Raw genomic sequence first — 27439 nt, 5'->3', positions numbered from 1 at the left:
GCTGTTAACCTGCAGAATTAGAGCACCATTTACAGTAGCTGTGGGGAGATCTGCAACAAGAGTAGTTATGACATCTATATGATCCATGTACTTAGCCTACTTACACTCTATCATTTAATTTTTGAAATCCATTTCATCTCCTTCTGTATACTTAACACATTGTTAAAGTTTTACAAGAACAACTAGTCATCTAATATTGTACATTATTGCAAGCATGCTAGAAATAGAGAAATTCTCTCGAACAGTTCACTTATTTCATCTTGCAGTTACCGGGCGAGTTGGCCGTGTGGTTAGATTTGTGCAGCTATGAGCTTGCAGCCGGAAGATAGTGGGTTTGATTCCCACTGTCGGCAGCCCTGAAGATGGTTTTCCATGGTTTCCTATTTTCACACCAAGCAAATGCTGGAGCTGTACCTTACTTAAGGCCACGGCCGCTTCCTTCCCACTCCTAGGCTTTCCCTATCCCATCGTCGCCATAAGACCTATCTGTGACAGTGCGACATAAAGCAAAAAAAAAAAAAGCACCTTGGAGTTAACACAATGACCACAAAGGTGTAATAAATACTTACACTTTGCGTCCGTTAATAATACATTTATCATGGTATGCTGAAGCCTTAACAATGTCTAGAAGTGTCAGTCGAGATGAGTTTACGTATATCGTTCCTAGAAAGTTGCACAGATATGAACGAGCTGATGTTACATCTACATGTTGTGGATTAATGACTGGAAATCCACGATATCTGAAAGAAAAAGAAAAGAGACAGAACTACTTGAAAACATATCCAGAGCAGCTGCAATGATCCTTATATATCAAATATGCAAAGTGTAACACAAACTTACACGGCAACTCCAAGAGGCCACTGAAAAAATTCTACATTGTCAACCAAGCGTGAGTCATAAACAACAAATACAACATCAATTCTTCCACCACGTGATTTCATATAAGTCAGGATCCAATCGTTATTACATTCTTCATTTCCAAGAAGAACTACAGCCAGTTTCTGCAGATATTTGTACGTAGGCAAATAATTTAACCACAGTGTTGCTGCATCTATCTTTTCTTGGGAACGTCCATTAAGCACTAAAACTAAATGCTTAACATCATTGGGAACAGTGGATGGGATAATCCCAGGTCCTGTTCGAAATGTGAACACAATGTTGTCAATAGTCAAATTACCATGCTGCACTAGTCCTCCTTGAACTTTTTCAAGTCTACCATTAATAATATGTGACCATAAGTACAATCCAATAGCAGCCTTTCCCCATATTTCAACTTGATGATAGGCACTGAAATATTTCATTCGTCCTCCACTCTCTTCATTAAGAGTTTCAGTTTGTAAAGAAGGTCCTTTCATTTTGTCTTTATTTGAAACTTCTGAATAACTGGAGGAGTGTATCTCCTTCTGAAAACAGGCTGCAAGGAGTTTGAGAAAAATAAAAATGTACATCAGAAAACAGATGGAAGTAAAATAAAGTAAATTAAATTAAACTAAACAGCTTGATGTGATTAAAAAATGAAACAAATTAACAATATGAGATATTGCAGACAGATAAATAGATAGACTATAAAGAAAATAATATAATGGTATACTGTTAATTCCTAGTATTTTGACTAGCCTACAAAGGTTATCTACAATCTCTATATCTGGTTATTTCTCTCTTAACTCTACCAGTCGTGGACTTCTTTCTATACAATAAAATTAAGCAAATGGACCTGCAATGGGGCTATGGAGTACTAAAATATGAAATGAGGAGGGGGAACGAATCATGGACCAGGAGCAATCATGATGCCATGTAGTACTATTCTTTCAATAATAATAAACTAATACTTTTAGCATTGGTAGCACGTAGGGACCCTCTTCAGAGGCAGCCCTACCCAGGGAGAGGCGCCCCTGCCTATGCGAGTCCCAGAGCACACTGATCCGGTGTGTAACATCTGGTAAGGGTCCCAGCTCAGGGTTATGAGTGAAGACCTCAACAGTATCTGCGGCGGAGAAGGTGGACTTCAGTACGGTGGAGATGGCGGAAGAGGCATCCCTGGACTCAGGGATAAATAAGAGTACAACCTAAAGAGGCCAATGGCTTTGGGCAGATGAGGCTCTTTAGGAGGCGCGATGGTCCCTCAGTATAGGAAATGCTACTGAAACACCATTACTCAACGGTTTACTCGGCGGAGAAGATGGGCTTCAGTACGGCGAGTGAAGCGGAAAATGCCAAGCGGACTGGCTATGAGGTGCCACTCGTTTTTTTTCGAGTCAGCGGCAGTCTGTTGCAGTTTCGGCGTTCGACACCACGTCTCATGCATACGTGCCATGGTGAACGATTCCGAAATCATAGTTTATGAGTCACTTCCTGGTAAGCTGTGATCCACCTGAAACAAATCCACGCCAGTGCGCCTTTCTTCAGCTGTCACTTTTCACTCCAAGTCCAACGGCAATGGGATAAGGACGGTGGAGGTAGGTTCTCGGGTGAAGCTGGAAGCCTTCAGTTTGGACCTGCACGTTGGCAGCAGGTGTGTGATGGTCGTCTTTCTAAGATTTTTTTTTTTTTGCTAGTGGCTTTACGTCGCACCAACACAGGTAGGTCTTATGGCGACGATTTTCTAAGAATTGTGACTACCTGGGAATTTGGTCCTGCACTTGTGTTTGGGCAGGCCTATTTAGGATCATCGCTGGGGGAAGGCCCTAGAAAATGTGGGCCAAACATCGGAAGTCACACTTTTGTAAGGCTGGGTGACTGCACCCAGTGGGTCACCCCATATGCGGTCGAAACAATCAAGGAAATCCATTTATAATTGCAACATGGAATGTCTGAACTCTGGTTGACACGAAAGAGAGTGACAGACCTGAAAGGAGAACAGCTCCTGTTGCCCACAAGCTTTCTACATTGAATATTGATGTAGCTGCCTTGACTGAAACAAGATTATCCAGTGAAGGCAAAGTTACTGAATCCCATTTAGGATATACCATCCTCTGGAAGGGCAAGGAGAATGGACAGCGTCGTATTCATGATGTTGGATTTGCCGTGAAGACAAATATAGTTGCTAATCACCAACTTGTCCCAACTGCAGTTAGTGAAAGACTTATTACTCTCCGTATACCACTCTCCGGAGACAGTTTTACATGACTCTCATCTCTGCTTATGCTCCAACATAGGATGCTGATGAAGATGCTAAACACCAGTTCTATAACTTGCTTTCCACAACCATCTCAAACATACCAACTAGAGATAAGCTCTTCCTACTAGGTGACTTCAATGCTTGAGTTGGGAAGGATAATCTGCTATGGGAAAATGTAATGGACAAACAATGACTTGGTAGTTTCAATGACAATGGATTGCTGCTTCTCAGTCTATGTACCGAACATGAACTTTATGTAACTAATATGCAGATTCGCCTACCCAATCGCTTCAAGACCACATGGATGCACCCTCGCTCTAAGCATTGGCACATCCTTGATTACATCATCACTCGACAGTGTGATAGGAAGGATGTCCTTATCACCAGGACAGCTAGAAATGTTGAAGATTGCTGGACGGATCATAAGTTGCTATTCTCTTGTGTTAGAATTCGTCTTCACCATAAACCAGGCAGAAGTTTGATACTTCTGAACTTTGAGATGGACCCACTGCCATGAATTTCCACAACATAATCGCCAACATGCTGGCAAGTGCTCCAGTCAACACAAAGAATGTTGAGCAGGAATGAGCTACACTGCAGAAAGTAATCACATAATCAGCTCAGAAAACCACTGGTTTTAAGAAAACTGTAAGACAAGTATGGTTTGATGACAACAACAAGGAGATTTTGTGTGTCAGCACTGCTATACGAGAAGCCCATCTATCCCTTCTTCAAGATCCATCTTCAGACACAAAGAAAGCGCACTTTCTTGAACTCAAGTAAATGTCAGGGGCAAATAACAGAGATAAAGAAGAACTAGTCACAGCAGAAAGCTCAGGAACTGCAAAGGTTGTCTGATGCCCGAGACCTGCATAACTTCTATGCAGGAATAAAGGAGTTATATGGCCCAACTCGCTCCACCTCCGGGACACTGAAAGCTGCTGATAATGCTACCACTATTACTGATAGTCAATAAATCCTAGAACTTTGGAACGAACATTTCTCCACTCTTCTCAATCGCAGCTCAAATGCTGCTGAAGACTTTCTTGATGATGTGCCTCTACATCCCCAACAACCATGGATGGCTCTTTCACCAACATTCAAGGAATTCAATGCTGCTCTCAGTAAACTGAAACCTGGCAAGGCTCCTGGCCTAGAAAACATTCCTCTGGAACTGATTCAAAGTGGAGATTACCTATTCGTAATCTTATCCTCGTAATATAGGAAATCTGCAAAGTACCTAGTGACGTTAAAAATGCCACTATCGTTACTCTTTTCAATAAAGGTGATCGTAGTTTTTGTGGCAACTATTGTGGTAGGCCTATACCATTGCTATCTATAGCAGATAAAATTCTTGCTGGAATTTTGCTCAATCACCTGCAGATTATTTCGGAGAGGATCCTACACGAGTCACAGTGTGGTTTTTGAACATCCAGAGGCACAACAGATATGATCTTCTGTGCAAGGCATCTCCAGGAAAATGCAGAGAGAAACAAACTCCTTTATACCTAGTGATCAATGATCTTGAAAAGGCTTTCGACTCAGTCCCGAGACCAGCCATGTGGACAGTACTGAAACACTTTGGCTGTCCACAGCATTTTGTTGATCTACTCAAGGCTCTTTATGATAACACGTCTGGGCAAGTCGTTCATGAAAATATTATCTCTGATCCATTTCCAATCACTCATGGATTGAAATAAGGATGTGAGCTTGCTCCAACACTCTTCGCTCTTTACCTAGCTGCCATACTAAATGGAACATCTACAGACACCCAAGGTGTAAAGGTCAGATATCGCTTCGATGGGGAACTGTTCATACTGACTAGCTTTCGCTCCCAAAAGCTTACTAAGATTTCCTCCATTATGGAATTGCAGTATGCAGATGATGCTGCCGCATCTGCTCTCACACCTGAGGAGCTGCAACAGTCTGTCAGTTGTTTCAAGAGGGCTTGCAATTGTTTTCGTCTCTCCATTAATATTCAGAGAATCAAAGTATTCTCACAGCTTGCAATATCTCCACTGTGGATACTCCACTGGAGCAGGTCGACCACTTTTTATATCTAGGAAGTATCCTCTCAACAAATGCTAACTGCTCACAAGATGTTGATAGGAGAATTGGTGCTGCCCACTCAGCATTTGGATGTTTACTCCGTCATGTCTTTATGAATAAGGACCTTACAATGTATACGGTACCAAGATCATGGTTTACCATGCTGTTGTCATATCAACACTGCTTTATGGTTGTGAAACGTGAACCCTCTACCGTCAGGATATCGAAAATCTAGAGCGCTTCCATCCGCAAAAACATGGATTCAACTTGAACATCAAGTCAAGGGTCAACAACCTTGAGAAAGCACATGCTATAAGCACTGAGGCTACCATCATTGGCCATCGTCTCAGATGGATAGGGCACGTTTATCGCACGAGTGAAACCATGCTTCCAGCACAAGACCTCACTGAGCCCCTTTGAGGCATTTCAAGGATCAGCTAAAGCATACTATGAAGAGGGCTGGAATTAACACTCAATCCTGGTATACACCTGCTAAGAATCGTACACTTTGGCGCCACACTGTTTCTACGTCCGTTTCGGTGTATGAAGAGGAACGACGGTGACGTGAAGAGGATAAATGACAAGCACGGAAGCTACGTCAAGTTCAGTTCCGCCCTCCCCCAACCATTTCATGTGATCTGTGTGGACATATGTTTCATGCCAAGATTGTGCTACTAAGTCATATGAAACATGTTCACAAAGCTTTGCGAGTGTGAAAATGTAAACTGCTGAAGAATATGTTTACTCGGATACTAGTAGCAGCCGCCGAATACTTTTAGTATCATTGCAAGGCAAGTAAAGTAAGCAAAGAGATGACAAATACATAGGGTGAGTGTACTAGTGAATGATCAGAACCAGTGAATGACCAGATATAACATTACACATTTTTAATAAATGCCACAAGGCTTCTATCTAACCACAGAGCATATGTGCAGTTAACTCATGTTTCATTTTCTTCTAGCTTAAAAATTGATGTATGGTAACTTAAAATATATGGTACTGATATTGCCAACTTATAAAATGTAATTTATACCTATGCTAGTACTGTCCCTCATATACATTCCAAATCCTGTAAAATATTTTTAAAATATGCAATTAAAAAATGAAGTCCTCATAACTTGATTTTACTACTGACCATTTACTGTTGCAATAGTAGTCTACAAATAGAAGGAAGTGGTTGTTTATTAATGTTCAAACAAACAGGAAGTGTGCTACTATATTTCTTGTATCTGCTATTGTATTTTGGGGTAAGTTACTAAACCAAGCAATTTAAGACCCCATTCTTCAGACATAAAATGAGGAAAATTTTGTATTCTTAGATCATTAAATTCAATGATTAATTGTAAACGTGAAATTTTAAGGTCATAAACAATCATTTAACCAGAGCACTTACCCTAAGTTGAAGAGGAATGAAGTGAGGGAAAGTTTCAAGGAATATGCTGCGCAAGGACTAACAAAACAGGGAGGAAGAATGTTAAAAGATAAACAGTGGATAGTCCTCAGACCACTAAGATTAATAACGAAAACTTACAGGGTTAAGGTAATATCACGTAGAAATCTATGGATAACTTAAAAGGTGTTCAACCTGACTGATGATCAGAGAAGTGCATGAAAGCAAAAAGTGAAGAAGGCATAAAGTACAGTCGACTAAAGAGCAAAGTAGACAAAAGGTGCAAGGCAGTAAAAGAATGGCTGAAAGAGAAAAGATGTTGAAGGAAAGATAGAAGCTACATAAAAGAAAATCAAAGATACTTCTAGAGAAAGGATATTATGCAGGTGAATGAATAGGTAAGATCCCAAATGGAAAACCACAAACAAGATAACGTAAAAGAAAGCAAAGTTGCTGTTTGATATGACTAGTCTATTGATACTGTGATCCTAGACATAAGACCTCAAGTTTTATGTTAAATCCAAACCTCGGGGACATAACACTCTTTTTAAAACCAAAACGTATAGGCCAGGATTCAAAAAGAAGTCACCCGTGCAAGAACCCAGTAACAATGTCACTCAGCTATAAATGTACCTCAAAATAATGTAGATGGCATATCACAAATAGAGTTACTGAACCAAGTTTGCAACATTTGAGAAGAAGAGGAGATTGACGGACAGAACAGAACTTGAGACATTCACTTGGTTATAGAGAAAAACTTGGCAAGTAAGTTAAGAATGGTAGGGGTTAGCTAAACCATAAATACGATAAATAGGTGTAGAGATGAAGAGCTCTGCATGGACAACTGCATCAAATCAGCCTGTAAACGAAGGAATAAAGTTAGAATATTATTATTATTATTATTATTATTATTATAAATGTAAATTCTTGAAACAAGCGTTCAACACCAAGAAAAAATTGTAATGTTGTGTACCCTGTTCGGAACAAATCGAACTTGGCGCGGCTCGGACGATGTCACAGATATCAGTCGGGCAACACAGTGAGGCATTTACGTTATAATAACACGAAGGGTATGATAGGCACGACAATAACATTAAAATGAACAACTGAGCGCAGAAGTGGCTGAGAATTTAAATATTAGGGCTTGACGACTAAAATCATTATTAATCAATATATTGAACATCACTACGCACAAACACATACACTCATATATGCACTCTTTTTCCCTTGAGGCGTAAAATCATACCATTTCCTTCATGACAATAGAGGTTATAAACCGCCAAAACTGTAAGACACACGTACACTACGCAGAAAGAGCAAAGTAACGTTTTACAAGACACTTTCATTTCATACCGAAGAAAGCTATTTACAGTCAGTTTACTACTCTATCTGATTAACACCCTCCGTAAATCCTTAATTTGGACTACATATTACCCCACACCGCCTGACACTGAACGTCATATACAATACACTTGTTTATATCGTGTCAGGAAGAAAAAAAAAAAAAAGTAAACAACATCGAGATTGCGATAAACTTAAACGAGAGAAAATATATAGGACAAAGAAGTCATACAAACGACCTCATTGAGTTGATGGTTACTGTCACATAATAAACCAAGACGATAATATTATGATCATGAGACTGTGGGTATTGGTACCCAAACATAACGTCAAATACTTGCTGAAACGTCTTTCTTTTGAAGCATAGGATTACTTGCGTCTGAACGATGGCTTTTTCTACGTTCATGTTGGTAATCTGTAATGCTGTTTTGTTAATAAAAAAAACTATTGCGTTTCCATGGAAACCAGAGGAAACAAACATGATTTACTGTGTGTGACAAGAAGATCGTGAACGTTATAAGGAAACGTTCTGTAATTTATTAATGCGAAAATGTCAAACGGGGAGACTGCTCTTTCGAAAAGCACAACTGTGGCGTTTAGCACATCCTCCTACTCTGGTTTCGATGAAGCAGACTATATTACTGATGGGTATGTTTTATGAAGCAATATTTTACTCAGAACTATCCAGATCAGTTCTTGTTATATCATCCTTACCTCTGTTACAACACGTACTTAGTAATTTTTTCATTTCCTGCATTTGTCAGAATTGAGCAAGCGTTTCCAAGATCTATCTAACAGGGGAAAGAAATATTCGCATGTATGCAGGGTAACCAGATGATGAAATCCCTTTAAAAGATACAATGATGGAAAAAGGAGGGCACTTCACAAAACTGTAAGATACACGTCCACGTGTCACATTATTGTTTGCTCGAAAATTTTGCTTTAAAAAGCCTTTTTCGATGCGGTTTATCTGACAAAATAAGTTCATATTAATTATACTCAGTATAAACACTACTAATGTACTCATTATGAGAATTGTATATGAAAAATTCATAGAATTATCTCAGTACTTGTATGTTAGTAAAAAAAAAAAAGCTTAGAATCATTAGAGGAATTTACCATGTCGTTGTCTGACTTTCAAACTGTAGGACAATGATTGTTCTTGTGTTTCAATTAATCATACATTTTGATTGATGACATTTGTTTACAGTTGTTATGTATCACATTTGTTCTAGCACACACCGAGCGGTTAGGGGCGCGCAGCTGTGAGCTTGCATTCGGGAGATAGTGGGTTCTAACTCCACTGTCGGCAGCTCTGAAGATGGTTTTCCGTGGTTTCCCATTTTCACACCATTTAAATGCTGGGGTTGCACTTCTCACTCCTAGCCCTTTCCTATCCCATCGTCACCATAAGACTTATGTCTCGCTATGACGTAAAGCCGATTATTGTAAAAATGTTCTAGCACAAGACACTATTTCTGCGATACCAGAATCATTGTTGTTGAGGTTAAAAGCACGATCACTTGATCGATGGATTTGATGATGGATCTAGGGCAGGGAGTACAAAATACCCGGGAGATGCCTTGGAGCTCTAAGATTGAAGCCCAATACATAGGGGACGTGGTCATATATAGCCGCCAGAATGCGTATTGTATTTTGACAGTTAAATCCATCACAACTCAGTGAAGTGAATGCGGTGAACGCAGATTGTACTTATGTGAATTTTCAGACGTGAATACTGTACGACACTAAAACATAAAATACATATTATTATTACGTTGGTGCTGTAGCTATTGCAATGTCGTCGTGCTTGCGTACCGTTGCACGAATCGGAAAACCAAAAATATTCCTGGAATAACATTTCACAGGAAAGATTTAAGCTATGTCATATAATAAAGTACCGTACAGTATATTACCTCCATTGTTATTGTGCTAGTATTTTGGGAGTCCCAAAAGCACCGTCCACATTTCGTAAGAATTTTTAAGTTAGACTTACCTAGGTACCGGTACTTATCACCTCTATAATATACGTTCCCCTGTAGGTAGGCGCGGTTTAAAAAGACCCACTGTATCCCCTGCCTGTCGTAAAAAAAGCGACTAAAAGGTACCCAAAGGGCTCTTAACTCGGGAGGGTGGGTTAGCGATCACGGGGCACTCAACCGAGTCCTGCATGGCTTCGACTTGTGTCACGCTCTTCACTTTAATCTGTCTTATTCAACTTCCCATCGTCAACTCTCGTTCCTTCCCAACGGTATTACGTGTGGAGGCCTAGGGAGTCTCATTTTCACGTACTTTATGGCCCTTGTCTTTCTTTGGCCAATATCTTCATTTTTCGTATTTTCCCCCTGATTCGTATAAATATCGGATGGTTTCCCAGTTGTCCTTCCTCTTAAAATAATGATCGCTACTACTACCCTACTCTAAAAATCAATCAATCAATGAACCAATCAATCAATACTGATATGCATTTAGGGCAGTCGCCCAGGAGGCAGATTCCCTATCTGTTGTTTTCCTAGCCTTTTCTTAAATAATTTCAATGCCATTGGAAATTTATTGAACATCTCTCTTGGTAAGTTACTCCAATCCCCCCCTTCCTGTAAATGAATATTTGCACCAATTTGTCCTCTCTTGTGTTCCAACTTTATCTTCATATTGTGATCTTCCCTACTTTTAAAGACGCCACTCAAACTTATTCGTCTACTAATGTCATTCCATGCCATTTCTCCACTGTCGGCTCGGAACATACCACTCAGTCGAGCAGCTCGTCTCCTTTCTCCCAGTTCTTCCCAGCCCAAACTTTGCAATATTTTTGTAACGCCACTCTTTTATCGGAAATCACCCAGAACAAATCAAGCTGTTTTTTTTTCTTTGGATCTTTTCCAGTTCTTGAATCAAGTAATCCTGACGAGGGTCCCATACACTGGAACCATACTCTAGTTGGGGTCTTACCAGAGACTTATAAGCCCTCTCCTTTATATCCTTACTACAACTCCTAAACACCCTCATAACCATGTTCAGAGTCCGACTCGTTGGCTGAACGGTCAGCGTACTGGCCTTCGGTTCAGAGGGCCCCGGGTTCGATTCCCGGACGGGTCGGTGGTTTTAACCTTAATTGGTGAATTCCAATGGCACGGGGGCTGGGTGTATGTGGTGTCTTCATCATCATTTCTTCCTCATCACGATGCGCAGGTCGCCTACTGTCGTCATATCCCGGCACTAAAAGCCATACGACATTTCATTTCACCATGTTCAGAGATCTGTATCCTTCATTTACAATCCCATTTATGTGATTACCCCAATGAAGATCTTTCCTTATATTAACACCCAGATACTTACAATGATCCCCAAAAGGAAATGCAGCAATTGAAACTCGGAGGACTTTTCCTATTTGTGAAATTCACAACCTGACTTTTAACCCCGTTTATCATCATACCATTGCCTACTGTCCATCTCACAACATTATCGAGGTCAATTTGCAGTTGCTCACAATCTTGTAACTTACTTATTACTCTACAGAGAATAACATCATCTGCAAAAAGCCTTACCTCTGATTCCACTCCTTTACTCATATAATTTATATATATAAGAGAACATAAAGGTCCAATAATACTGCCTTGAGGAATTCCCCTCTTAATTATTACAGGGTCAGATAAATCTTCGCCAACTCTAATTCTCTGAAATCTATTTTTTAGAAATATAGCAACCCATTCAGTCACTCTTTTGTCTAGTCCAATTGCACTCATTTTTGCCAGTAGTCTCCCATGATTCATCCTATCAAATGCTTTAGACAGGTCAATCGCGATACAGTCTATTTGACCTCCAGAATCCAAAATATCTGCTATATCTTGCTGGAATGCTACAAGTTGAGCTTCAGTGGAATAACCTTTCCTAAAACCGAATTGCCTTCTATCGAACCAGTTATTAATTTCGCAAACATATCTAATGTAATCAGGAAGAATGCCTTCCCAAAGCTTACATGCAACGCATGTCAAACTTACTAGCCTGTAATTTTCAGCTTTATGTTTATCACCCTTTCTTTTATATACAGGGGCTACTATAGCAAATCACTATTCATTTGGTATAGCTCCTTCTAGCAAACAATAATCAAATAAGTACCTCAGATATAGTACTATATCTCCACTCCTTGTCTTTAGTATTTCCCCAGAAATTTTATCAATTCCAGTCGCTTTTCTAGTTTTCAACTATATCTTATTGTAAATATTATTGTTATCGTATGTAAATTTTAATTCTTCTTTAGCATTAGTCACCTCCTCTATCTGGACATTTTCCTTGTAACCAACAATCTTTACATACTGCTGACTGAATACTTCTGCCTTTTGAAGATCCTCACATACACAATCTCCTTGTTCATTAATTATTCCTGGAATGTCCTTCTTTGAACCTGTTTCTGCCTTAAAATACATATACATACTCTTCCATTTTTCACTAAAATTTGTATGACCACCAATTATCCTTGCCATCATGTTATCCTTATTGCTAGATTCGATTTCCTAGTAAGTTCCTTCAATTTTTTCTTACTTCCACAACCATTTCTAACTCTATTTCTTCTTAGTCTCTTTACTTCTCCGTTATAATATAGTGTATCCTTAACATTCCTTACCACCTTTAAAGGAACAAACCTATTTTCACATTCCTCAACAATTGCTTTAAACCCATCCCAGAGTCTGTTTACATTTTTATTTACCATTTTCCAGCGATAATAGTTACTTTTTTTAAAACTGCCTCATACCTGTTTTATCAGCCATATGGTACTGCCTAATAGTCCTAATTTTAATACCTTCCTTTCTTTCACATTTATTTTTAACTACGACAAAAACAGCTTCGTGATCACTAATACCATCTATTACTTCGGTTTCTCTATAGAGCTCATCTGGTTTTATCAGCACCACATCCAAAATATGTTTCCCTCTTGTTGGCTCCATCACTTTCTGAATCAGGTGCCCTTCCCATATTAACTTATTTGCCATTTGTTGGTCATGATTTCTGTCGTTCGCATTTCCTTCCCAATTGACATTTGGTAAATTGAGATCACCCGCTACAATCACGTTCCTTTCCATGTCGTTTCCACATAGCTGATTATCTTACCAAATAATTCTGAATCCGTGTCAGCACTACACTTTCCCGGTCTGTATAATCCAAAGACATTAAGTTGCCTATTATCTTTAGAAATGAGCCTTACACATAGAATGTCATGTTTCTCATATTTAACTGTTTCGTAGCTTACAAATTCTTCTTTCACGAGGATGAATACTCCCCCTCCTACTATTCCTATCCTATCTCTACGATACACACTCCAGTTCCGTGAGAAAATTTCTGCATCCATTATATCATTTCTCAGCCATGATTCAACTCCTATTACAATATCTAGTAAATGTATATCATTTCAGTTACTTAATTCTATTCCTTTCTTTACAATACTTCTACAGTTCAACACTAACATTTTTATGTCATCCCTACTGGACTTCCAGATCTCTGTACCCTCATCACTGCTCCCTAGACAACACCGTTTCCCTGAATGTACCTTCCTATTACCCTTCTAAACGAATTTCCTAACTTATATGTACCACTGCGATTTAAGTGAAGGCCATCTGAGCGCAGATCCCTATCTCCTACCCACCCATTAGCATCTAGAAATTTCACTCCCAGTTTCCCACATACCCACTCCATAGTCTTATTTAAATATCCAATCACCCTGCAGTCAGTATCCTTCCTACACAGTATTCCACTGATAACAATCTCCGCTTTCTTAAACTTCGCCCATGCTGCATTAACCAGATCCCACACATCCCCAAATATGTTGGTACCAACGTGAAAAACTACCACCTTCTCCTTCCCCTCCTCCTTCTCTTCTACTTTCCTCAGCATCTGCCTCAACCTAATTCCTGGATAACGCTCTACCCCTGTTCCCTTTCCTCCACACACTTTCCCCACGTGTCTAACGATGTAATCCCCCATGACGAGAGCCTCAACTTTTTCCACCTCCTTTGATTCTCTCCCCTCCTGGTCAGCCCCATCTTTCCTGATAGCTGCAGAAGCTACTTCCTCCTCCCTTTTCTCCCTCCTATGACCCTGTTCCATCTGTCTGTTCCTATCCTCTACTCTACATTTTCCTTTCCTACCTTTTCCCTTCCTCCTACTTCCACACATCTCAGCAACAGTTCACTGTCCCTCATCTTCCCTCTTTTGTTTTACCTGGAGTGGCTCGTACCGATTTCTTACAGACACCTGTCCTGAGTTCTGAATCTCCTTCCCCTTAGAACATTAGCCCACCTGTCGTCTACAGTTTCCCACTTTCCTTCTCCTCTCTCTTGTACACCTACTGTAACATGTAGATTGTTTGAGGGAGTCCTACGTTCCTTCCTGTCTTCTGTGAGAATCCTAATTATCTCCCTCAAACTCTCTAACTCCTCCCTCATACCCCTCAATGCCTCGCCACACCCACAGTTCGTACACTTGCACTCTTTACCATTGTTTACGGAAAAAATGAAAAGAAAAGGAAAAATAAAATAACTTGATTTGTGCAAAAAAATATTGTCTAGGATAGTACTCAGAGATCACACGGCAATTAAGTAATTAATATAGTACTACACCACAATACCACTTAGTCATATTCTATGTTTATCCTACAACACCCTAACAGATAAAAACTACTGTTAGTTACTGAATGCCGAAAAGAATACACAAAAATTACACAATTCTATACTGCAGTTAAGCCTCTCCTAATTACAACAACAGAATTTTAGTAAGAGAGTTTCTACAGATACCTCTACTATACTACACAATAATTGTTACTATAATAAAATAAGCACGCCTATTTCTAATAAGATATTACTCGTATACTACTGTACGGTACACTACAATAATTTTAAACTACGTTCAGACGTATCCTAATTACAATACCGGTACCGTATGTCACTACTAAGCACAAACAGAAATTGAAACTGCAAGTTTGATATTTGCACGAACTACTGTTCTCTACCAACAAAGCTAAATGCTTAGGCAGATTATTATTAGTACTATGCTCTAATAGATGCACACACAAAGATACACACGAATATAGCAGGTAAAATAATGTACTATCTAAATATACCGTATCTGTACTACAATTCTAAACTGAAATGTGGTTATATGAATTTGACCGCTGGTGGATTATTATTATTTTCCCTACTATGCGGGACGGAGTATGTAAGTGTCCTTAAATGCCGAAAAATAATACAATAATTTCTGTCAAAACTAATCCGGTGGCTTGAACTGCAATATTATTACGATAGACCGTATAGGAATTTAATTATTAACTTTTAATCGATGTATGAACGAAGGTGCAGAGTACAGTACAACGTATGCCGGGACCTTAGGCTACAAATTATAGGTATAAAATAATCGGCTGATTTTGTATTTGTTTACACAACTATCATGTGCATGTAGCCCATACTCTTTGATCTCGTCGGAATGTACGTTATCAATAATCGTCAACAATCAAAAAAATGTTAAGTACCGTATTTATCCAGTGAAATTACCGTGTAATCTCTTTAACTTTTTTAAAATCGAAGTTTACAGGCGTATCGTGTTTTTTAATTTAGTAAATTATTTCCTTCGCGATAGTTTGAACGGATATCTACACGAAATACCGAAGAAGTAGCGGCGGAAGTTACGGTACTATTCCTTACGATAAGCTGCCTTTGTAAGTATTATACCAACTTGACTTGACTTACTTGACTTAATTCCTGTTGTTCCTTATGGAACATAGGGCATCAACAAAGCATCTCCATCTGATCCTGTTGCCAGCCAACCTCTTCACCTCTCTCCAGGTCTTGCCTTCTTCCATTGCCTCCATGTGTACAGATCTTCGCCACGATTGTTTGGGCCTTCCTCTCCTCTTTTTACCCTGCGGGTTCCAAACCAGTGTCTCTCTCTCAATAGCTTCATTCCCTTTCCTCAACGTATGCCCTATCCTTTTCCGCCTCTTTATCTGTTTGGCCATCTCGGTTTCACCCGTCCTTCTCCATAGTTCATGATTGGAGATTACTTCCGGCCAGTAGATGTTTAGAATTTTCGTTAAACAGCAGTTGACAAAGGTCTGCAACTTGGAGGTAATCACTTTAGTCACTTTCCAGGTCTCTGACCCATATTGTAGAACATCTATATCATCTGATGGCCAAGCAGGCATCAATCTTTGGTAATGAGACAAAGTCTGTCATAGTGCATTGGCACTGCTGGTGGCTACAATTAGCCTACGCAGTGGCCTCCACGGTATGCACTAGCCATGCGTCTTGGTGGGTGTGCTAGGTACCAACTGATGAGCCCAGCCTAGCACATGGGGGCGAAACGCTGGCAACCAGGAATGAGTTAGCTGGAAAATTTATAATGCCCAATAATGGACCATTTATATTGGTATTATAAATTTACTCATTCGGAACAATTGTTTCAGGTTCCCTATGGGAATCAACATCTATATCATCTGATGGCCAAGCAGGCATCAATCTTTGGTAATGAGACAAAGTCTGTCATAGTGCATTGGCACTTCCGGTGGCTACAATTAGCCTACGCAGTGGCCTCCACGGTATGCACTAGCCATGCGTCTTGGTGGGTGTGCTAGGTACCAACTGATGAGCCCAGCCTAGCACATGGGGCGAAACGCTGGCAACCAGGAATGAGTTAGCTGGAAAATTTATAATGCCCAATAATGGACCATTTATATTGGTATTATAAATTTACTCATTCGGAACAATTGTTTCAGGTTCCCTATGGGAATCAACATCTATATCATCTGATGGCCAAGCAGGCATCAATCTTTGGTAATGAGACAAAGTCTGTCATAGTGCATTGGCACTTCCGGTGGCTACAATTAACCTACGCAGTGGCCTCCACGGTATACACTAGCCATGCGTCTTGGTGGGTGTGCTAGGTACCAACTGATGAGCCCAGCCTAGCACATGGGGCGAAACGCTGGCAACCAGGAATGAGTTAGCTGGAAAATTTATAATGTCCACTAATGGACCATTTATATTGGTATTATAAATTTACTCATTCGGAACAATTGTTTCAGGTTCCCTTTGGGAATCAACATCTATATTGTAGAACAGCCTTGACATTACTTCGGAAAATGCGAAGTTTGGTCCTGATAGATATTTTGTTATTCTTCCATACCGGATAGAGCCGAACAAAGGCACTATTTGCTTTTTGTATACGTTGAGAAACATCCTGTACTGCTCCACCACCTTTGGTGACTACACTGCCCAATTAGGTGAAACTATCCACATCCTCTATAGGTTCAACACTGAAGACAAATGTGTCTAGTTTTTTGGTGTTCATCCTTAGGGCCTTGGTCTTCTTTGAGTTGATCGTTAGTCCCACCTTTTTTTCCTTTTACCAAGTTTTCAATCTTTGATTGCATTTCACCATGTGCCTCAGACAGGAGACACACATCATCAGCGAAGTCTAGGTCTTCTAACTTATTAGCCAATCCCTACTGCATACCAGGTTTCTCACTTCTCGTTACATTCCGCATTATCGCATCAATCACCACCAGGAACATGGTTGGCGAGAGGATACAACCTTGACGTACTCCTGAACGTACAGATATAGGCTCAGACACACGGCCCTCATGAATGAATCTGCGGCCCGGTTTCTTCAACGAATGTTAAGTGTTAACTCTGCTGTTAAGGAGACTTAACACATAATTCAACAAAATGGTCGTCTCATCAAGGATTGTTAACTCTAACAAATTGTTAATACTTGTGTTAAATTAACCTGGCAGCAGCCCTGTGTTAAACCTCTTAACAACTGCAAAAATTTCAAAATGGAGGCATGTAGAAGGCGTAAGTTTGAAGCTTTACTGCTGTATGAAGACTTTTATAAACTGAAGAAGGCAAAGTACGAGCCATACTAAGAAATAACTACTTTCTAGTGTTGTCAGAACATATATTTCTAATTACCAAAGCCATAATGAACAAATACTAGACGACATTGAAAATAGGTTGGTTTCCAACAGTGAGGACAAATATCATGGAGCAGGATCCGCTTCGGACCTCATGGAGGTGTTAAGAACACTAAAATGCAAACACATTTTACTCAAACTTGTCATGTCTGCAACCTATGAATTTATGAATCTCCCGATTGTAATGCAACACCTATATACTTGAAAAGATGCATGCTCGACAAGTGAGCCAGTGGTCGAGTGGTTATCGTGCTTGTCTGCGAGCAGCACGAGTTGAGTACGAGTCACGCCATAGACATACATTTTTATACATATTAAATTATTATTTCAGGGAATGTGAAGGTAAAATGCGAATAAATAGAATAATCAAATTGCACTGGAACTTTATTTTCTACCTCAAATTAATGTATATATATTGTACCGGGAACGCCGCTACGAGAGAAGTCTGAAGTATATTTGTTGAACTTCGCGCGAGGTGGAAGGTAGGCAGCCCGCCGAACGCAGTGACGTACCAGGCGAGTGACGTGACCGCCGTAAGCCAGCTATACGCGACCATATATGGTAATGTTCCAGCTTACCCTCAAAAGTACATTTTGCGCTACTTTATCGCTATTTCGACACTGCCATCTTAAGAACCATTACAATGGACGTAATCTGTCAAGATTTCAAGAAAATCCACCGAGTATTATAGGAGTTATAAGGGTAGATAATACCCGGGTTCTAGACACTTCCACGCGAACGGGTATAAAAGGAGGACCACCCGACCTACGAATTCAGTATCTGTCACTCCGCCGTCTCTGTGACACGGGTGACAGGAGGAGTATTGTGTGTGTCGAACTTCTAGTTGACATTCTTCGAAATCCAAGTATTGGAACTTCGGTATTTTCTGTAAGTGTTGTGTCGGGACTTTATCATATTCTTGAAGTGCCTGATTGGGACTTTGTTATTTTCTGCGAGCATCGTGTTGGAACTTTGTCATATTGACACATTGGAACTTTGTTATTTTTCGTGTGTCGTGATTGGACTTTGATATTTTCTTAAAGTGCCATATAGGAACTTCGTTATTTTTCCGATGCGTCTCACTGGAACTTAGTTATTTTCGCCAAGTGTCGCGGTAAGACTTTATTATTTTCTTAAGGTGACATACTGGAACATTGTCATCGGAGCTTTATTTTCTTCGAGTGTCGTGTTGGGACTTTAATATTTTGACACATCGGAACTTTATTTTCTTCGAGTGTCGTGACTTTAATATTTTGACACATCGGAACTTTATTTTCTTCGAGTGTCGTGTTGGGACTTGAATATATTTGACACATTGGGACTTAGTTATTCGACGACGATTGAAAGGACTTTGAATTTTCACGAGTGTTGTGTACCACATGGAACTTACGTTTCGAACTTATTCGAACTTTTATTTTGTGAATCAATTTCTGGAACATTGAAATTTTCTGAGCGTGTAGGATGAACTTGTGCCCTACCAACATAAACTTTCGTGTGAACGATGTGACTTGTTTTCCCAAGTGCCTCATTGAATTTACGTCTTGTAAAGACTGTGAAACTAGGGGACGTTCAACATTACGTTTAATTGTGAAATACGCAATACTTTCCAAGTGCTGCACTGGGACTTGTGTTTTGATTCTTATCCTCATTAAAGACTGTGACAATTCAGAATACGCATGTCGCGTTCCCAGAAAGCCTAGAACTTTCCAGTAGTTTGAGTGAATCCATAATTTATGAAGTCAGACTTTTTCTTTCAAATATCATTTTCTTTAATGGCTATTCACTTCGCCTATTGACAGAACAAGACAGTTTCCGAGTGCTATTTATTCAGTTCATTGCCAATGTGTTTTAAATCTTCAGAAACTATGCACTAAGAACTGTGGTGACTATAATCCTCTAGAACCTTCCAATTTACAGTAAGCTTGCATTATGAACTTGCATTTCTACCGGTACAAAGTCAAAATCATCTTGTCCTTCGAGTGATTATTCCAGAACGTTTTGATTTAATATCTAGAGTGCAGTAACCATAATTAAGAGGTCATATCTGTCCAGACAGTGCCATGAATGTGTGGAGTGCCGTGCAGAAAACTCAAGTGTGAATTACGTCTCAAATCGAACACAGGAACGTGTGTCAATCTTCGAGACATTCCAGAACGTCGAGACATTCCAGAACATCGAGACATTCCAGAACCTCGAGACATTCCAGAACTCCTCATCCGAGCAGGTGTGGTCCCTGCCCAGGCGATGTCCGGCGCCATCCCAGGACTCGGAGGTACCAACCAGCCACGACACTTCCATGCTGCTGTACGAAGGTGATATGAACTTGCTTTTGATGATCAATAAACTCAATTTATCAAAAGAATATCTAAAATTGATAACTATAACCCTCTTTGTACCAACTCCAATGATAAAGCCACTCCCTAGGATAAGATCCATGCTCGTTAATTTAATATCAAGCGCCTTAAAGATATGAACACTTGTTACGGGTACAATATAGATCCAGCAGTAACTGTGAGAACGTTTAGGCCTATATTAATTTCAGGTAGAAAATAAACTCTACTGCAATTTTTATCTTGACGTCTCTCACATATTCATTTAATCGTCTTCTTCTTCTTCTTTATCATCATCTGTTTTTCCTCCAGGGTCAGTTTTCCCTCGGACTCAGCGAGGGATACCACCTCTACGGCCTTAAGGGCAATGTCCTGGAACTTCAGACCCTGGGTCGGGGATACAACTGGGAGGATGACCAGTACCTCGTCCAGGCGGCCTCACCTGCTATGCTGAACAGGGGCCTTGCTGGGGTATGGGAAGATTGGAAGGGATAGACAAGGATGAGGAAAGGAAGCGGCCGTGGCCTTAAGTTAGGAGGAGAAGTGTGAAACCGCGGAAAACCACTTCCAGGATGGCTGAGGTGGGAATCTAACCCACCTCTAATCAGTTGACCTCCCGAGGCTGAGTGGACCCCGCGGACCTGACAAGTTTAAGTAAAATTTGTTCGCCTTTTAGTGTCCTACCACCTCCACTTTGTCCGAAGCGGATTCTGTGTAATGACACCTGACCTCTTTTATTCGAAAACGAAAGTGTGTTGACTTAAACCCTTATACACGAGTTGCCGTTGAGTGTCTCCCCACAGGTACATTGAAGTTCGGTGAAATCGGTTGACCGCAGGGTCTGGCCTCTGCTTGTTAGATATTATGCTTGAGACACTTTTCGTGTAATTGTAGGCTACTATGTTCACGAGTGCAAGAAAAAGTGTGTAGAATCCTGCAAAGAATCCCTGCTGCCACTGCAGCATTAACAAGGCATTACATTATTTTTCCCGCAATAAAATAATGCCAGAAAACCATGCAAAACACATCAATGATTACATTTTCCCGGTGATAAGAATATAAAAATAGGCTATATCGAATGATGTGATATAACAGTCCGTTCTTTCATTTTTTAAAGCACATTCGCATAATTTTAAATTAAAATTAAATGAAATAAAAACTCGCATTCATCATAACGCTTCTGTTCCCCTTACTTAACATGTTTACGTCTTACCGGTCTCCGCTAACCATAACCTATAATAATCTCAACCATGTGTCTGTGTGACAAAATACTATTTCAACACAGCACTATAGCTCTTTATATAAAGAAACAAAAGACGCTCACTGCCAAACACGTTCAGAAATCTCACTGAAATGTGCTAATTTGTCTTTAACAATTGTTTGTTAACAAATGTTGGAAATGTGTTCGTGATATAGGGCAGTTTAAAACAAAGTGTTAAATTAATAACAAATGTTAGTTAACATTTGTTATGTAAAATTTAACATACAGTTGAAGAAACCGGGCCTGCATGTATAATCACGGTATGTTTCCTGAATGAGGTTGGTAATTTGTGATGGCACTCCATACCGCTTCACTTCCTTCCACATAACTTCTCTGTTGATCGAATCAAAAACTTTTTCGAGGTCGATGAACACTGCATAGAGGCGAGGTGACCACTCAGCATACTGCTCCAAAAATTATCCTCAAGATGTTTATTTGGTCTACACACGAGCGATTCGATCGAAAGCCTGCCTGTTCCCGTCGGAACCTCAAGTTGATATACTCCTTAATTCTGTTCAACAGAACCCTGGTGAAGACTTTGCTATGGAGTGAATGAAGCGAAATGCCCCTCCAGTTGTTACAGTTTGACGTATCGCCCTTCTTTGGCAACTTCACCAGCAACCCACATTTCCAATCTGTCGGCATTTCTCCATTAACCCATATCTTCTCAAATAGCGGCTGCAACATATTGGCAGTGGTATCCATATCAACCTTCATGACCTCTGCTGGAATATTGTCAACACCTGCTGCCTTACCAATATGCAACTCTCTCAATGCCCGCTTGATTTCCTCCACTATTGGAATGCAGACTTTAATCCTTGGGTCAGGCTGGGTTTCTACCTATTCTTATTCTTCTTCACCTTCTCCTGCGTCTACGTGCTCCTCCAAGGTGTGGTTTAACACCGCTGAGAAATGTTCCTGCCATCGCTTCAGTTGATCCTCGGAGTTTGTTAGGAGGACGCCATCTTTGTTTCTGACTGGACGGTTTTTCTGCATCTGCATCCTTGCCAGAACTCTGGTGATGGTATAGAGTTCTCTAAGATTTCCCTTTCTGGCTGCCTCATCTGCTTGTTGAGATAGGTCATCTATTCATTTCCTTTGATTTCTCCTCACACTTCTCTTTACTTCACCGAGCTCGATAGCTGCAGTCGCTTAAGTGCGGCCAGTATCCAGTAATCGGGAGATAGTGGGTTCGAGCCCCACTGTCGGCAGCCCTGAAGATGGTTTTCCGTGGTTTCCCATTTTCACACCAGGCAAATGCCGGGGCTGTACCTTAATTAAGGCCACGGCCGCTTCCTTCCACTTCCTAGGCCTTTCCTCTCCCCTCGTCGCCATAAGACATATCTGTGTCGGTGCGACGTAAAGCAAATAGCAAACAAATCTCTTTACTTCCTTATCCTTCGCAGCAATGCTGCCTTCCTTGCTCGTGTCTAACATGCATTCATTACTTCCTTTATCTCTTCCCTTTGACTGATAATATCCCGTGTCTGGTGAGGCATCCAGTCTTTTTTCCTCCTGTCCTTAAAACCCAGGATATTTTCACTTACTTCCGTAAATACAGATCTAGTATTCACCCATTTTTCCTCAATAGTTTCATCCTCCACCTCAGTGAGTGCTTGGAATCGATTCTTTAGTTCTATCCTGAAGGCTTCTTTCACATTTCTGTCATCCCTTAGCTTCCCAATATCATATCGCTTCCTTATCTGCTCTATCCTTCTCTGTTGTGCCTGGATCTTCATTCTAAAGTTAGCCACAACAAGATGGTGATCACTACCAATGTCCGCACCTCTCTTGTTTTTCACATCCAACAATGAATTCCTCCACCTTCGTCCAATAGCCACATGATCTATCTGGTTTTCTGTAGTTATGATCCGGTGATACCCATATCACCTCTTGACAGTCTTTATGTGGAAATATAGTACCACCAATAACCAAATCGTGGCTTGCACAGAAGTCCACAAACAGCTGTCCATTCTCATTTCGTTCTTCTAAACCATGCCTTCCCATAAGATGTTCAAGTCCTTCGTTGTCCTGTCCCACTTTTGCATTCAAATCTCCTCCAACTAGGAAGATATCCTTCCTTTTCTGTTTCTTAACCGTTCTATTAAGATGTCCATAGAACGCCTGTTTGTCTTCCTCCTCCGCCGACTCCGTAGGTGCATAGCATATTATCAACACAGTGTTTCTAATAGTGGTCATAAAACGTGCCACTATTATCCTTTCCGTCACTGGGTACCATTCCATAAGGCTCCTCTTGGCCTCCTTATCCATTAATATACCCACACCTCCATAACTCGCTCCGTCACCCTCTGGTCTTCCAGAGTGTACAAGTGTAGCTCCATCGTGGGTTGCCAGTTCTCCAAACTCACTCCATCTTACCTCACTCAAATCTAGGATGTTCAGACCATAACTCCTCATACATGCCACTGCCTGTCGTAGCCTTCCACTTTCTCGCAGAGTCCGCACATTCCATAGCCCAATTTTCGTTAGCCTTTTCAAGCCAAAGGTCGTCATCCATGGATCAGTCCGGTTTCTCATTGTTGATGTTTCTGTAATAAGTCAATTTAAGGTTGAGAGAGTTAGTGGCCCACAGCACCCGAGCTTGGTGGGGGGGGGGGCTGCCACCTACGCCTCCAAGCCTGCTGTTTTCTGTTGGGGTAGTCTCCCTTAGCCTTTGAAGATCCCTCTTCACCACAAGGCAGTGGTTTTCTTCTTCATTTTACGCCAAGAGGAAGTGTTGCCTCCTCCGCCAACTTTGCCGTACCAAAGATCTCCTTCTCCGCCTCAGTTGCCGTTAAGGACTTCACCAGGGCCCCGTTAGCCGTTACTTTTCAGGGTTCCTGTAAGGCCTTCATAGCTACCGTAGCGGTCCTGGGGCACACAAGGTACCCGCTGTACTTCACCCTTACAGGCTATCCCCTACTTCGTACCGTTGCCCGTCCCCCACGACGAGGGCGAGGGGTTGGACTTATGGGGGACATTATACCAACGAACCTGAGGATATTTACAAATATTTTTAAAGTTTATTATTACCTAATGTATTTCCTAAACCTAAATTCGAAACAAGGCACACCTAGCTAGCCTACTTAACCTAGAAAACGTAATTTGCTGAAGACCAACTGAATTACTTGTTATAAAATTAAAATAAATATCACTACTCCCAATTTCTACCAACAAGCACTAAACACCACTATATAAATAGCATTAAATGAATCACAAACACACAAAATTAAGCTATTTCAATAGGTTTTAACTACTTTATCACTACAATAATGCAAGAGCTCTCTCAACAGCCAACTGTTCACAAGCGCATCCAACAATGGCATCTCTATTGTAGTAAATTGTAGTAAACAACGTTGTTAAGCCCAGTTTGGTGATTTATTGAGCTCTCAAGCATTCAGATTGCGTTGTGTCCTTATTAATAGCATATTCCTTGTCATTGCCGATATCTGGTGAATATTTACATCTCCTATTTTCAGGATACTCAACTTATTACCAGAAGCGCCGATTGCGCGACTTCCCCCCACACTTTTGGGAGAAAAAATACGCTTTTATCCGGTTTTAGCCAGCTGAAACTGGGAATTATAGGAATTATTTAAACAACAAATTTGTACAAGTCCTGTTATCTTATCAGCTAAATCTTTCATGTATTTTCTTTAATTATTAAAAAAAGTAATGAGGTAGCTGGAGTATTGATTGGTCGGTCGGTCGGTTGGCAAGTGGCGTTTGATGCAGAAAACAGTTTTATGGTGTAACCCAAAAACCCTCCAAAAATAAAAATATTTACAAACATATGCGGTTTTCAAGGGACCCTCCACTGAGTTTTCCATACTGAACAAACACGCAACCTACCTCAACACATATACACATTCTTCATACAAAAGTAAATAAACACACAATAACATCTGAAATTGCAAATCATGCACGAACTCAGAAACACTTGGTGTGAGCGCACAAAAACAGAACTTCTCAATGTTACCAAAGTTATTGAAATAAAACCAGCAACGTCTTAATGCAAAATTACATTTTATGTTGTTACGTTGAAATTTATAATCAAGACATTTTGTAATTAAAGGAAATCAAAGTATCATGTCCTTATTTTGACAACAAATTTTTTTTATAGTTCTTCGATTTACAAATGTGGCTATGGAATAGGCAAGTTATCAGTATTAAAAGACCCGGCGGAAACAGCTGATGGTTTCCTCTACTGTATTTTGTTTTCCCATTTGCTATGAGCGATCCCTTCTTAAATACTATTGTTGAGACAAGAGGGTTCCACCTGCCACGTTCTCATTTCGGTCGAAATCCAATTGTGACCGTGCTGCCCCTCTGTGGTCGAACGAATCACTGTGAAGACCATCTGCAATACTCAGACCTTAATGCTAGATAAAAATGGCCGCCGCATCGGTTTGACGTACTGTATTATCGCAGCATTTTGTTTAAGATCTGTAAGTGCTGTGTTTCCCAGAATGGTGTACAAATTTAATCAAAGCGTGTTTTCTACAATGACAATAATGAAATACTGAATACTTTCTGGAAATAAAACAAAATTTAACTAAATATGGAACTTCGACGTGCATAACCTAGAATACAAGTGCGATGTTTTTGCGCTAATTATGTTAACTGCATTATTATACTGCTTACATTTTTTGATAAATACACAGAGAATACTGGGTGGGCCTATTCATAAAATTAAAAAACAAGTAATTATATACACAAGGGGCCTATCTGATAGATGAACGAAAGAGGTGTTAGTTGCTGAGTTTCGACTGCTTACGCGTTCTCTCTTTCTCACCAAGTTCATGATCAGAGACACTGCCCTTTCTCTTCCCCGCAAGCTTTTTGGCTAATTCTAGTGAGGTGGTGTTCTCATTTATCGCTTTAGTGAAATTGTTAATGAAAATATTGCTTAAAACTTTCACAGTTTTTTTACAAGCACTTTCGCAGGCACACCACATCTGCACAGTTTATCCAGGTGTTTGATGTTCAGTTCAAAAATCTGAATCCCTAATGTTGTAACTGCATCTTGCCGATTACTTAATTTTGTAAATACAGGTTCATATGCACAGCTTATCAAAATTTGATATGTTGCATAGAAATTTGAACACAAGATAATCAAGAAAGGCGAGAGACCTTTCAGTTCCCCTCGACTTAGTTCTGAGAAGCATGAAAAAAGGTCCCTATCACATACCACCTGCATTTCATCATTGGACTGTAACATCACCCGACACTCATCACAATTTCCATGTTTATTTAATTTCTCAAAAACTATCTTGCTAGTGTAACTTGCAATACATATACGAATTTTCTGCGTTTCAGGAGAGATTTGAACATGCGATATTTCATTTATTGAAGGTTCCATATATTCTAGATTATCAGGTACACTTCCTTTACTACCTTTTTGAACTGTCTTAGTAAAATCGCTAAAGTTCAGTTCTCCATATTTAGCAGACTTGATCTTCAACGCACTTAACACTTTCAGTTTCTCTTCAGATTCCAGAACCTGTTCCATAGACACATCAAGGCTACAGCCTCTTAATCGTCTGTAGGCACCACACCTTGCTTCAAAATAGTCTGTTTGTAATTTAGCAGTCAGAATGTGGCCCAATTATATGTAACAAACAGATATTTGCATATTTCGACCAGTGAACTAAATGTATTGGTCATAGCAATGTGTGTGTGTGTCATTACTCAGTTTTCCTTGTATACCGGTACCAGTATCTGATAAGTGCCAGATATCTAAGTATGTCTTTAAATTTTGAAGAAACACAAGTTTTGAATCATTAGCCCCGCACATTTGAGTAGCGTCAACATTTTTAATGTAGTTCCCTTTCGCAGGGTGCTTTACATGGCAAATTGTCCACCACTTCGTGAATAGTGTAAAAAATAGGATAGTGCCATCATTAATGTCAACACCTTGTTTCTTCCCTGTTTCAAGGGCGACTATATTCTTAGAATTAAAAATATTGACAGCTAACGAGATATTTTGACG

At 40.2% G+C, this 27439-nt stretch overlaps 2 protein-coding genes across 7 annotated transcripts in view; one reads left to right on the top strand and one right to left on the bottom strand.

Moving 5' to 3' along the window:
• LOC136864256 (ribitol-5-phosphate xylosyltransferase 1) overlaps nucleotides 1-8034 on the bottom strand; it is a 36354-nt gene extending 28320 nt beyond the window's left edge. The window contains exons 1-3 of one of the 5 annotated variants that reach the window (XM_067141001.2): nucleotides 7804-8034; nucleotides 841-1414; nucleotides 570-740 (exon numbers count right to left, since the gene is read on the bottom strand). In XM_067141001.2, coding sequence (XP_066997102.2) covers nucleotides 570-740; nucleotides 841-1414; nucleotides 7804-7903 — 845 coding nt within the window. In that variant the 5' untranslated portion in view covers nucleotides 7904-8034. Of the gene's footprint in view, nucleotides 1-569; nucleotides 741-840; nucleotides 1415-3399; nucleotides 5233-7530; nucleotides 7709-7750; nucleotides 7782-7803 lie in introns of those variants that run through there. The other 4 variants (XM_067141006.2, XM_067141004.2, XM_067141000.2 and 1 more) reach the window with 4 other exon arrangements.
• Nucleotides 8035-8401: 367 nt separating this feature from the next.
• The window catches only part of LOC136862953 (intraflagellar transport protein 25 homolog), a 75067-nt gene continuing 56029 nt past the window's right edge, over nucleotides 8402-27439 (top strand). Inside the window, exon 1 of one of the 2 annotated variants that reach the window (XM_067139246.2) lies at nucleotides 8402-8546. In XM_067139246.2, the coding sequence (XP_066995347.1) occupies nucleotides 8449-8546 (98 nt within the window). In that variant the 5' untranslated portion in view covers nucleotides 8402-8448. The remainder of the gene's footprint in view (nucleotides 8547-27439) is intronic. The other variant, XM_067139247.2, reaches the window with a different exon arrangement.

This window comes from Anabrus simplex, chromosome 2 (genome assembly GCF_040414725.1).
Source record: "Anabrus simplex isolate iqAnaSimp1 chromosome 2, ASM4041472v1, whole genome shotgun sequence".
Classification (NCBI taxonomy): Eukaryota; Metazoa; Arthropoda; class Insecta; order Orthoptera; family Tettigoniidae; genus Anabrus; species Anabrus simplex.
This window is presented reverse-complemented; position numbering and strand designations above follow the sequence as displayed.